The 13,928-nt window shown below is 36.5% G+C and overlaps 1 protein-coding gene across 3 annotated transcripts in view; it reads left to right on the top strand.

Annotated features, from left to right (window-relative positions):
- Positions 1 to 547: 547 nt before the first annotated feature.
- MYT1L (myelin transcription factor 1 like) overlaps positions 548 to 13,928 on the top strand; it is a gene marked incomplete at both ends in the record, with an annotated part of 140,725 nt that continues 127,344 nt past the window's right edge. For all 3 annotated transcript variants that reach the window (XM_080616432.1, XM_080616431.1, XM_080616433.1), the window contains 3 exons: positions 548 to 602; positions 785 to 818; positions 1,126 to 1,188. In XM_080616432.1, coding sequence (XP_080472558.1) covers positions 548 to 602; positions 785 to 818; positions 1,126 to 1,188 — 152 coding nt within the window. The remainder of the gene's footprint in view (positions 603 to 784; positions 819 to 1,125; positions 1,189 to 13,928) is intronic.

Raw genomic sequence — 13,928 nt, 5'->3', positions numbered from 1 at the left:
GAGCACATTCTTAAAAAACACATCTAAACAACGAAACATGTTGGCGAAGGTCATAATAGCATATTAAATAAAATGAAATCTTTGAAGTTGTAATGATGACCCTTTATCTCCTTTGCAGTCATTGTTCCTTCCTTTCTTTCCCACTGCAAAGTGTTTGCTTAGAAAGTGACCTATGGTGTTCAACCCCTTGACTTTAGTTTTAAATTGTGTAGAAATCTATTGAATCATTTTTTCAAAATATATGGGAGTAATCAGGGGTTTATGTCAGAAATATCCCTTCAAAAAGAAGAGCCAGCACTTAGTTGCATATAATTTGCTATGAAAGCAAGGCATGCAAACGGACTGATTAAAGCAGAAATTATCACATTTTCTGCTTTTAAATAAATGTAAAGATTGTAAAAATCCCCTGTAAGGTGCACTTTCCCTTACAGAATAAAATGGAATTCAAATAGGGTCAATAAATTGTGTGAGAGACTGTATCAGTCTGTGCATTGATAGTCTGTGCATGCAGGATAAGAACATTGACTGCCTGCTAATCTATTCCCAGATGGAGGTGGATGCAGACGAGAAGCGCCATCGCACACGCTCCAAAGGTGTTCGAGGTACGTCTCTTGCTTCAGTAAATCACTCAAGGCCCCTGCTCAGGGTGACCTTCATCCTCCAGAATCTCTTTGCACGATTCATTCTGACCCTTGCTTTTACACAACCTTTCTGGTAATTTTCTGTAGAAGAGGGGGACTTGTAATAGATGATAAATTTTTATATATTTTCCATCTCTCTGCAGTTCCCGTGGAACCAGCCATACAAGAGCTGTTCAGGTTAGTGCTCTGAGTGTAAAATCTATCCCCATTAGCAATTTAGAAAATTCATGCCTTTTAATGGGTATAATGCACTTTCAAGTTCATTGGTGGTTTGCTCATGCCCTGCTGCACTGATGAAATTAATTCGCTCGAGACTTGCTAATAAAAAGCATCCCCTCTTTTTTATTTTCTTTTTCCCCTTCAGTTATTTGATTTCTCTTTCTGTCTTGGTTGCCCTCCATCTCTGTAATACCTTCTGCCTGCTTTTAGTATGATCTTTCTGCAGCACACTGGCACCTATATAATTGATTCTCGTCTTTTGCAGCTGTCCCACGCCTGGCTGTGATGGCAGTGGTCATGTTAGTGGCAAATATGCAAGGCACAGAAGGTAATACCTGTAATTTTTCATAATTTAGTGAAGTGATTTGGTAAACAAGTTAGCTGGCGTGACCTTGATAAACCAAATAATGACAAAAATAGCAATTAGACATTCTAGAAGCCATTCAAATTCAGGTGTTTTTTTTTTTTTTTATTTCTGAATGTCATACAAAACCTAACTCATGTTTTTGCTGAGGAGATGTTCTCATTGTCAATCTTCTCCCAGATTTTGAATACAGTTCTCTTGTTCATGTGTTGCAAATTTGGCCTTACTGACATGTTGGTGCCAGTGCTACTTCTGTTATTTAATGTATTTTATAACTGAATGAGAATGAACTCCTGCACATTTTAAGTTCAATGATCAGGTTGGACTCAAAGGTCAAAGCCTAAGGCGAATCAGTAATAATAAGACTTTAGGGTTCAAATGTTATATTACAGTTATGAATATCTTAAGTTTCTAAACCGTGATATGTGGGGACATCTCCTGTTAAGAAAATGTTTTTCGCTGTTTCTTGCTAATATATCAAAGCAGCATGTGTTACAAATACTGCGTGCTTCACCTTAATTTACAACTTAATCTTTACATTTCTGTGTCTGCAATGTCCATGTTCAGTAGTGTTGTACGTCTGTCTATGCAGCATTCCTTTCCTGAATCATTTCTCTGTGAATTTCTTGTTCAATATTTTGAAAATTTAACAGCTCTAGAATACATGAATTTTTCTCATGTGCTGTGCATTTCATTTGACGTATTTTATACAGCAGCCCCTTGTAGGGGATAAAATAGCTGATGTTTTGGCTGTCTCACTTCTAAATGGGGGAGAGGGGAGGGCGATCAAACCAGTGTTAAATTCTCCTGAAACTGTTAGGATTTTTTTAATTCTTGACTTTTTCAGGTTTTAAAGCACTTGTGGTGTTTATAAGAACACATCTTTCACACCAAATTTGATAACTGCTTTGTAATGAGGGCAAATGTTTTTTTATTAATTAAATTGAAATCATATGTTTGTAGTTAGGGCATTTATTCGAAATAGGGAAAGATAGAAAACAATGCCGTGTCAGTCCACTCAGTGCCACTCAGTCCACTCGTACCTTTTTTCTTATCAGTGAATGAAGCCTAAGGACAAGTCCAGGAAATACTTTCAAAATTAAAATGAGAAAAGTGATATGCCTGATATAAAAATCCCCTTGAATTACGTATAAGCAATGTAAAACTTAATTATATTCACATTTCTTCTCCTGCTTTTTTTTTCCTCACTCATTAAAGTGGTAATGTTTTTGTGTGGTTATTTGAAGGATTTGGTTAGATCGGAACACTGATTTAGGAAAAGTAACCAAAGTGGTTCTTAAATTCACTTGTGACTTCTCATTTCAAAACAGGTTTTTCTTTTGTCCATTTTCTTCATGTAAATACAAGCCTCATCAGTAATTAATAAATGGCATCAAATCCTTCTTTTCCCTCAGAAATTTCACAAACAGTCAACAGTTAAATTACATGACTGTAATGTCCTTTCTAGTTACAAGATTGTAACTACATTCATTTCTTTACACTTCATGGAATTTATGTGCCGATTTCAATAACAAAAGTCTTGAAACATACAGAAAAAAATCTTTAGGTTAAAAAAAAGTCTGACTTTTCTTCTGAATTGTTCTAACTTTGATCTATGTGCCTGTGTTTGTGTAAAATCACCCTTTGGGGGAAGCGGGAAGGAATAGATGTGAGGTTTGGGAAGATTACATGCAGTTTTGAGATGTTAATTCCATATTTTGCTTTCTTGACATGATTCTGGTATGTCAGTACACGAACAGACTGAATCTCAGAGCTGCTAATTAAATGAAATTTTGGGCAGATGCGCAAAGAATAAAAATTGGAAATACATCAAAAATTCCTTTTTTTTTTTTTTCTACTAAGGAATTTGTGGGGTTTTATGTTTTCTTGTCACCCTGATTGCCAATCCACTAATCCAAATATATTTAACCAATATATGTCTTATTTTGCCTAAAAACACAAAGTTCTTTGTTGGGGTTTACAGTGTACATACTTATTTCCCAGAAAAGCAGTAATCTTTTATCTAGGCCAAGTAATACTTAGGAAATTTAAGTTTTTGAAAGAATCTGAAGGAATGTATCTTTTTCTCTTTTCTATTTTTCTATTTGGGTGGGAAAGACCATCCGACATTTCTTCCAAGGAATCAGACTGTCTTAAAAATTTGATGTGCTCAGGGAATTGCTTATCTCAGCTGATGCCTAACTCAATTCTGTTTAGACCTACAGAGCATTTTAATGAGGTTAAGACCTTTCCATTCACAATACCAGATCAGCTCATTATTAGGAATCAAATGCATTTGCTTCCAGTAGATGTAGCCAGTGCTCTCCAGATTTCTATTTCTTTTATAAGTCTCTGGAATTTCAGGGAGGGGAGGTGTGGCTCATTGTAATTTTATGCTTGTAATACCAATGCCACAGTGAAAGCCACGTTCAGATACTATGCTAAACTTGAGCTGAAATAAACAGATCCTTTTGAATTTTCAGACAGATTCAGAGGATGAGTTGTTGTTCTTCTGATAAAATATTAGGTAGAATTTTAAGGAGAGTTTTATCATATGTTTTGTACCCCAGTTGTATTTTTAATTATGAAAGAGCTGCAGTGTTAGGGTTAGCTAGGAGAAACAAGAAGGCCTTATATGTGATTCACGTTTCCTTTAAAAAGTATGAAAACACAAGACTGGTATTAGCATGGATAACATTGGTAACAGCTTGTTCTATCATTTCCATCTTCTTGGATATTTCTTTGTGTCAAATCAGTTTGAAGAGAAACCTTGCATGACTTCGGTGGTGCTTTGCTCCCAGCTCTTAAGTTTGCTGCTTAATTTTAGCTTGTTTTTTGGGCATGCTAATAGACATCTAAGATGGACAGGCTTCTCTGCAGGTCACTTTAGGACAGGATGCTTGTATCTCTAAAATTAACTTGGCAAAACCACCTCTCTCCAGTGACTGCATAGAAGGTTCAGAAAGATCAGCATCCTGGTTTGGAGTTTGGCCCTGAGTGCCATAGTTGGGTGGTGTGTCTACTCTTTTCAGAGCAGACTCATCTCTTTTTTTTTTTTTTTTTTTTTTTTTTTTTGTATTTTAGTAATACCTAGAAACCCAAAGCTATCATGAACCCTCTGGTGCTGTGCATGATGCACAGCATGAGGCTGTGTCTAGCTGTGCCTAGATGTTAAGGTTTACAAAGATAGGACATCAGTACCTGATGTTTATGTTTCCAGGCACCTGAGGCCAACTGAACTACTCACAGATCAAGCAGTTAAAGAAATGCATGTATCTTGGCAGTATTGGGGCCTAAAAAATACAAAGAAAAATAAAAGGCTGTGAAAGATCTGAAAACAAAACCAAAACAAAGCACACATTCAGATAGTGGTGGAAACAAGAAAAGAATACAGATCTTAGGAGTGAGGACTGGAGACTCTCCCTGGGCCATGCTCCTGATTTATTTTATTTAACCTGTTTATTTCATTCATTTGGTAGGTCTTCAGGTCCGTTGTGCATACCAGCATAATAATGAATAATACTCTTACATGTTCAGAGCTGTAAGTTAATTTTGAACAATAAGCTTGGTCCAGATCCTTGAATACTTTTAGCTGTGAACAATCCGTCTGGGTATACAGCAGTTACTCAAAGAATACCAGGAGAGTGTTCCCATAACTGTGTTTTCAGGATGTCTGTCAGCTAAGCGTCTGAAGAAAAACATAGATTCAAGCGTTCTTACACTGCTATTAGTAGGAACCTTGCCAGTTTCATTAATCAACTTTAAAGACAACAGGATTCAGATTCTATGTATACAAACATAAATGTAAAAGTGAGTCCAGTTTCTGGTGTAAGTTGTTCAGGTGCAAATCACGTAGTTAGCCTAGAGTAACTGAGCACAGACTGTTCTATGTTATTTACACAGTAGATGTGAATGACAGTTTTAGAAATATTAAAACTGTGTTGCTATGCAGTAAGCATGTTTTTAAAAACACATTATAAACCAAATAGATGCCTATGGTTTGCCATATAAATAGGTGTATAGACACATCACAAAAATCCTAACTAGGTTCCATTAAAGCAATACTGATTAGATGGAATGGCCTATTTTAAAAGCTTCTTAACATGATAGTTTGCTATTTTCTCAAGTCACAAAAACAATTACATTCTGTAATGGATTAATCACTTGGCAAATATCACCTACTTCAGAATGAAAAACATTCTAACCAATAAGAACCCTAAAAAGAATCTTAAGCTGGTAGCATGGCACTGTGTATATCAATTTAGGGTTCTTTAATCCATATATATGAGTGTATATCTGAAAGCAGATAAAGCCATTTTGTAGAAATTAAATCAAAACACAATCTTAAGCTGAAACAATACACATCAAATTTCAGTGAAGGATGAATTGTTCAGGCCAAATTATAAACTTTTCAGATTTAAAATTAAAATGCTGATAGAGCTTTTGCTGTATCATGGATTTCAATTTGATTGCTGAAAATAAGAATTCAGATTAAATAAACCAATGTAAACATTTAATCTACCAAGGAGTTTTGCATGCCTTTTCTTCATGTTCTCATACTGTATTTGCAAGGGAATTTTTTTTTTTTCACTAATCACTAGTAGAATGGCTTGTAAAAAGAAGTGAGTCTCAGAAATGAGGAGGGATCATGACATAATGTTTGGATCTATAATGCATGAATTGTCCCAAATCTTATAAAATATATTGTATTTTAATTTTCCACCAAATTTCTTGATACTGCCCATTCTTTGTTGCTTTACTTGGCTGTCTCTGTCTCTATTACATTATGCAGATAGAATTGTTTTGACCATCTTCAAATTTTTAAGCATGAGATTTGTGAATTCATACAACAGATATATTTGAATTTATAAATACCTTAGAGCTTAGCATTGCTGTTTTGATTAGGAAAATCCCCACATAACCTTGTACTGTATTTGCATTATATACTGTAGTTTAGCTGCCTATATTTTTGAACAAAGTGAGTGAAATAATTCAGGATCCCAAACTTTGAAATTAAAAGACTCAGATACCTCTCTTATTAGAAAATTATTGAATTTCTGTGGCTTGTTGAGCCATATTTTCTTATTCAGGTTTTTTCATTTCATATACCTTTTCACCCACCAGTTTGATTGCCATGGCTGCAGCCGTGGGTGAATAATTGCCTGTCTTCACAGGAGCATGTTCTGGAGCTAAAGTCGAGTGTTTGCTTCCTGATGTATGCCTCATTTGGATTCTGCCGACAGCCTAGGGGCTGTATTATTCATGCCTTGACAGATAGCACTCACTAAAAGCATTGGAACAGGGCCACGTACTGGCAGAGAGATAGTGGAGCATTGCAACTTGCAACTGAGAGGAGCATCTATAATACAAAAAAGAGAAACCCTCATACCTCCCTTTTACTGGTCTCACTTTGATGGAGAGTTCATTTGCATCAAAATAAAATACCCTAAAAATAAATACATTTTTTCCTAAACCACGCTTGAAAGTTTAACACAATTTTCCACGTTTAATTGCAAAGCTGATTTTAATTAGTAAGGCCCTGCATGTGAAAAATGAAGATTCACTTGGGTGAGTGTAACACATTGCAGTGTCTGCTGAATGCTCTAATTAATGTATGGCTGCTGTACAACAGGGTGCACTGTGGGATATTTATGAAAAATTCTGTGCACGCAGCCAGTCTATCTGTATTTTAGTTCTTGAAACCACAAGAATAAATAACTTTCCCCCTTTATTCTTTATGAGACATCATTGTGCATGCCATCACTCCATCCATAAACTTTATGGCTTGCCTGTCCCTTTTACTATTTGTCAACGATATTATAAATCAGAAGCCAAGACATACATATTTTAACATTAATTTGATAGCAGAGTATGGTTGCATGCTGTGCAGAACCTGAGGTCCACTGATACATTTGTGTTAAAGTCTAACCACAGAACAGTGAGGTCCTTATTGTTGCTTGCTTTCATGGTACTGTGAAAAATCCCTCTGAATGCTGGAAATATAGACAAATGTATATTAATTTCTCTCTAAGCTGATAGTTAACCTTGATTATAGTGTTAAATAATGATAAAATGATTCACTGGATATGTATGTGAGAAAAAACTATACTCTGACACTGCTTGTGTAACTACATTCTGTTTCATTTAACAGTATATTTGTGACAGATTTTGGTAAATTGTGGTAAATAGGAAGAATAACAAGAAAATATTATAAATGCATTTTATATAAAGTAACCCACATTTTAGGTTTTGTAAAAAAATATTAATAATGAAGCTTCACTGCTTTGTTAAATCCAGCTAAAGAGAAATAAGTAAGTAAATAAATAAATAAGTGAAAAAGCATAGAGATTTTCAAACAGAACACTGCAAGCAATAAATAAATATGCTGACAGAGAATCCATAATGTATTAGAGGTCTGTATTGGCTGCTGTCTGGATTCAGCAATATATCCTTTGTCTGATTGTTGATTAATGATTAGAAAGGTGCAAAGTTGGGTCTGAAACGTCAACCAAATATACACCAGCAATTGGCATGTGGCTCTGCTAGTGGCAATTGTCTAGAGGTGACTACACAAAGAAACCACAGTTCAATTCCTCCTTCTACCATCTGGATTGGGAATAGCAATTTCACGGCAGCAAGTTGCAGGATCTGCATGTGCCAGGAGTACTAGCCTAATAAATGGAGGGGAAAAAAGGGAAAATCTGAGGCAGGAGCGTGGGGAGTGCTGGCCCAACTGTGTAGCAGAACAAAAGAACAGATTTGGGGTGTGCTTTTTGCAATGAGTCCTTAGGCTTCTATGTTGCTGAAATGATGTTTACAGTTTCCTTCAAATGGCAGGCGCTGGGCATATTTCTCATGCAGCAGTCCACTTACACCCACAGTGTTTTCTGTGGAAGGATCTGTGGGGATGTTGCTGTCAGCCACAAAATAAATGAAGACTATGCGGAAAGTATGGGAAAGAAAATTAAAAAAAAAAAAAAAGAAAAAGAAAAAGTAGAACATCCGGTAAAATTGGGGAGATAATTTCCCCAACAAGATCCTGGAAGTAGCTATACATATTTTCCCTTTGCCTATGGGAAATCTATTTGGTAGCCTGGTAGTTGTGTTGAGAACATTGTATTCTCTTAGGAGAGAAATAAATCATATGGGGTTGAATAATTTGTGCTTTTCATAATGGAAAAGAGGATCTACAGAGTTGATTCGCATGTGATAAGCAAGATATTTCATCTTCCTATGCCTCTGTTTCCCCACTTGTAAACAGAAAAAATTTCAGGCATCTTAAGATGCAAAGACAGAAGCATATTTGAGGATTATTACAAACACAAGGCCCAAACGCTCTCTCTGATATTTATCTGGTAAATAAAGATCTGTTAGATGATTGATGATGTCAGAGGAAGAGGATGTGACCTTACATTTCAGGTTCAAAACCTTCTTCTGGAGGATAGAGCAAAATTAACTGACTTGTAATGATAAGTGAATTTTACATTTAGAGTCAACTCTAATTTCCCTATTTCATAATTTGTGAATAATTTCTACGTTTCTGTAAAAAGTATTGATTCTGAGGTTTAAAAAGCTGGGAGTATTTAAGAAATCTGTTTATCAATGTGTATGTTAGTGATAATGCAGTGTCGTAGTTTAACCCGCACCAGTCACTAAGCACCACGCAGCCTCTTGCTGACTCCTCCCCCCCACCCTGGTGGGATGGGAAGGACAATCAGAAGAAGGTAAAACCCACAGGATAAGAACAGTTTAATGATTGAAAGAAAAGAAAATATAATAATAATACTAGAAACAGTAATAGAAATATGTTGTTATTATTATTAATAATAACAATAGGAAAAAGAGAGGAATAAATCCCAAGAAACCCAAGTGATGCACAGTACAATTGCTCACCACCCACTGACACTGACAGTTGCTCATCATCTAGCCCAGCCCAAGTGGTGATCAGTCCTTTCCCAGTGATTCCCTCCAGTTTATAGCCTGGGCCTGACATGCAGCTAATTAGTTAGTTAGTTAGTTAGTTAGGGGTATGGAATGCCCCTTTGGCTAGTTTGAGTCAGGTGTCCTGTCTCTGCTCTCTCACAGATTCATGTGCCTGTCCTCAGTGGCAGAGCATGAGAGACTGAAAAGTCCTTGATCAGGGTAAGTGCTACGTAACAACTAGAACATCTGTATGTTACCAGCATTGTTCGCAGACCAAAGCCAAAACAGCACTGCACCGGCTACTGGGAAGGAAATCAACTCTTATACAAGCTGAAACCAGGACACGCAGTCACAGTTATTAACACTAAACCAGAAAAGCCATAAGCAATGTTGTGCACTAGGTTTAGGGTACTACAGAGCTGCCTGCATCCTCTTACCAACAATTCTGGGCAGCAGCAGAGTGACTATGTGTGCAGTTGAAAACTGGCTTGAGGATTGAAGCATCCCCACTTAGGCCTTTGAAGACAGGAACATTTATTGGTGAATAGTGGCAGCTGGATAGACAGGAAAACCCATTTTTCTCCTTGCTTCAGTGTCCACACCAACACTAATCGCATAGATTACTTTGAAAAAGTTCTATCCATGGCTGACATTCATGCTATCAGAAGGTAGTGTTGTCCTGCACCTTATTCTCCACCACTCAGTGAAAAGGATTCAAACTGCTAGTATCATCAAACAAACAGCAGGGGAAATCATGTAAGTAAAAAGTAAATTAAGTGATAGCTATGTTTTTCTTTCAAATATTCATGAGAGTAGGCACCTGAAGTATTACCTGGGCTAGTGGAAGAATATGAAGGAAAACAAGAAGCCAACTCAAATATGAAGGAACCAGAAACCAAGGTCCATCTTCCTTCTGCACACCCTACATCATTAGACCATGCTAGCAGAAAAATCCACATAGATATATATGTAGAAATAGGAAAGAAATTAAGCACAAAAAAAGGAGAGATGTGAGAAAAAGAAAACAAACAGAAAATAAATTAGTTTGGTGGATTGGGTTTTTTTCCTAAAAATACTCTTTAATGTGTCTTTAAGTCTTATACTGAAGTTTTTCAACAGATTGAGACAGCCCTTTCAAAGACATCACTTCTTATTAGTGGTTGGTATGAAGTACTGCTTCTAGTGGTGTCAGCTCAGGACAGGGGAAGGAGAGATACTCCTGAGCCATCTTTGATGACAATAATAAATCTAAATAAATACATTCATAGTACAGAATCAAATGCCAAGGGGATAGATAGCTCCTGAAGACATCCTCAGAACTGTAGAGCTTAGGACACTTAATGATGGTAACTTCAAACAGATGAGTGGACCTACCAAGTTAGTTTCCTGGCTACTAACCTGGATCACCTTCCCAAGAAGCTCTTGAAGCTCACTGAAAACAGGAAAAGGGATTGCAGATCCTAATGTCCTTTCATTATTTGCAAGAACCAACAGTGCCACACTGTAAGTATGAATGGAAGAATGAAAAAGGGGTATAATGTCTCAGACAAAATATTCCTGTGATTGAAGTATGCCTCTATCTTAAATCTATGATTTATGATAAGATTTGTAATATTCTAAAGCCAAATGAGACAGGACAGGATATGATTGGCTTTAAATGTCCATACCTGCCATTTAAACCAGCTTTTCCACGTTCAGTTACCTGGGTGTGCCATCAATATTTTTATTTAAAGTAATGATCAGACCGCTAAACTGGATGAATAAGTAGTGGATAAATGCTTTCTGTCAGCTGATACACATGAAAGAAATTCACCAATGATATGCAGCTGCTAATGTTTTTCATGCTCACAATATCTCCAGGAGAAAATCTTAGCAATACTTTGTGAATGGGGAATAGATGTTCAGAAAAGAGACCAGTGCTAAAAACTAGCATGCATTCGACTTCTGCTTTAAGTCATCCAGTCCAAAGGGTGGACTCTCATCCTCACTCCCTTATTTTTTGTCTAGCTCTGGAGTCAAAGTAGAAGTGTATTTTCAAAATTAAGCTTGCTCAAATTTCTAATGTTCTGCCAGGAAACTTTTTTTGGGCACCTGGATGCCTATGTCATACTAAGTACATCTCTAATCTCTTTATCGGCTTGTTTCAGTGTAGCAAGTCATCTAGCTTGTGATCTATGCAAAGCATAGCGCTCACCCACTACTTTACTCTTTGTTAACAAGAGTTAGAACATGTTTCTCCCGTCTTCTGGGAACTTGCATTTACTGTAAAGAAGCTAAGGTGTCAGGATGTTTGTATTTGCTTTTGTTGATCTGTTCATATTTTATGGACAATAATATATTCAAAAGGAATAGGGAAGGATATAGTTTGTAACTTTGAGCATTCACAAGGAGAGAAAAGAACTCTTATTTTCAGTTTCAGCATTAGCACTTCATATAGAAGACAAACACTAATTTTAGAGAGGCATGGAATGAATCCTTCACCGATAGCAAAGGACATGTAAATATAGCGTTTTGCATGAAGTATTAGAGAAGTGGGCACTCTCAGCCCAGATTACTATAAAACTTCATGAACAAGCAGTCTTTTGAAAGATACAAAATTAATCTTCAGTTACCCCTGGCAATAGAGGATATTAAACACAAATTTCTCACACATTTCTATATGTTCTAGATTAGATAATGGCTAATTCTGGGATCGTGGTTCTTCCTAGTCAAAAGACTGAGTTAATCTCTGTTTCTGCATGAAAAAAGGCAGCTTCAGGTGATTAATTCCAAGAGTGGAAATCCCCCACTACAGAAAATACCTTCCTTTAGTCTAGATTATAGCGTCTTAAATTCTGTTGTGTGTTAAGTGCCTACATATTAGAAGAGGAGCAGATATACCTCACTTGGGTATATCTGCTCACTTGGGAAATTCTGACTGAAACTCAGTTAGAATTTCACTGTGCATCTATGCATAGAAACTGAGAGCTGTAATGCATTTGCTCCCTTGGTAAACTAGCGGTTCGTGACTCGCTCTTTCCACACAAGTAATTTGCGTCACAGCCAGAAGTTGAGTCATGCCTCTGAATCTCCAGTGCCTTTTGCTTTAGACCATCCTTCTTATATTAAAAGTTTATTTATACAAAGATTAGCAAGTGTTTTCTTGTTACTGAGTATTTGTATGGTCAGTAAGAATAATGTGCTAGAATTATTGAAACACTGTTTAATGTAGATCTTATTTGGGCATGGTTTCTTCTAGGATGGTCAATAAGGACTAACGGTTTGTTGGTACTTAGTAACCATTCAAAACTACTTCAGGAGAAGAGGACAAGCAAACAGTCATCTCAAATAAGAGGATATGTCATATATTGTGATGAATATTCTCTCATGAGTCTTATAGATGTTTGCATGTCACTAGCCACCAAACAATAAAACAGATTTTAAAACATTTCTCAGAGAATTCTCTAGATATCGCGTTCTTTGTGAAAGGAAGTAGAAGATGCGAAGTCCCAACAAGATTTATACTTAGCAGCCAATTTACTATGGTAACTCTATTTCATGCTCAGAAAGCATTTTCAACTGTTTATTTTAAAACATTTCACAAATATTAATGCAGTAGCCTCAGTCCTTTTTGTGATGTTAAGTATTTGATTTCAAATGATACCGAAGTTCGTACTGCTTATGACGTTGTAACACATTCACAATAACACACTGACTCACAGGACTGGTCATAGCATCTTTTTATATTTATAGTGCATAGGGGTTTGAGATGGGAAGTGGAAAACAAAATAACATTGTTTATAAGTCTGAAAATATGGGAATAATTCTGACAGAATGTAATTGCGTGACTTTATTTTCAGCAGGGCTTTGGAATTAACATTTCTAGTTCTTAAAACACAGACACTTAGCTCTTCTTTTTAATTCCGTATGACATAAGGTATTACCAGCTTTACAGTCTTCTGTCCCTTACACAATGGTGAATTTATTTCAGTGCTGCTTACTTACCATCTCTGCAGCACCTAGATGTTCGTTAGGAATACTGACATACTCAGAACTGACATGGCCTGGCTTTGCTTAGCTTGTGAGACTTAAAGAGATCACAGAGAAAGATGGACTCAGAAACTGAGTCACACTTATAAACCAAATACCATTTTCAAAAGAATGCAAATAAATTCTGAGTACTGTGTTAACTTCATAATGTTATTAAAAGGATGTAGGCAGAAGCACTGAACAGTTAAAATGGCATTGACTGAAGTTGGAACCGCTTATTTTAAATGGTGGCATTTAAGCAAAACTATAAAACAGAGAAAACACTTAGCTTTTTCTATCTACTATAATTTTGATTGTTCATTGAAAATTATAGCAGCCAGTCAGACTTAGATCACATGTAGTGGATGGCTCAGGAAGAGCCACAACAGAACTATCGTGGTTTAGATTTGCTAGAAACAATTTGTTGGGTTTTGTTTTGATTTGGGGGTTGTTTTGTTGGGTTTTTTTTGTTTAACTTTTATATATTCTATGGATTGCACTGTTCTCTTGTGTAAGCAGGAATAGAATTTCATTCCTTTTACACTAGGGCAGTTATAGAAAACCTATTTATGTTATTCCCAGAGGTGATGATGCTTAGCTAAGCTATACTGCTCATTGCTTTCTACATGCCAGAACCTTTGAGATTTGCAGACCGCAGGTACTTTTACTGGCATCCTCTGATCCAGTAGGCACAGGAGGCATCCTCTGCTTACCCTAACATGCAGGGACAGCACTGATCTCTATAGGTAGTATAGCAGCCACATGCCCTTTCA

This window comes from Psittacula echo, assembly GCF_963264785.1.
Source record: "Psittacula echo genome assembly, chromosome: 4".
NCBI lineage: Eukaryota > Metazoa > Chordata > Aves > Psittaciformes > Psittacidae > Psittacula > Psittacula echo.
Note: the sequence above shows the minus strand (reverse complement) of the source record. Positions and strands in the feature narration are given on the sequence as shown.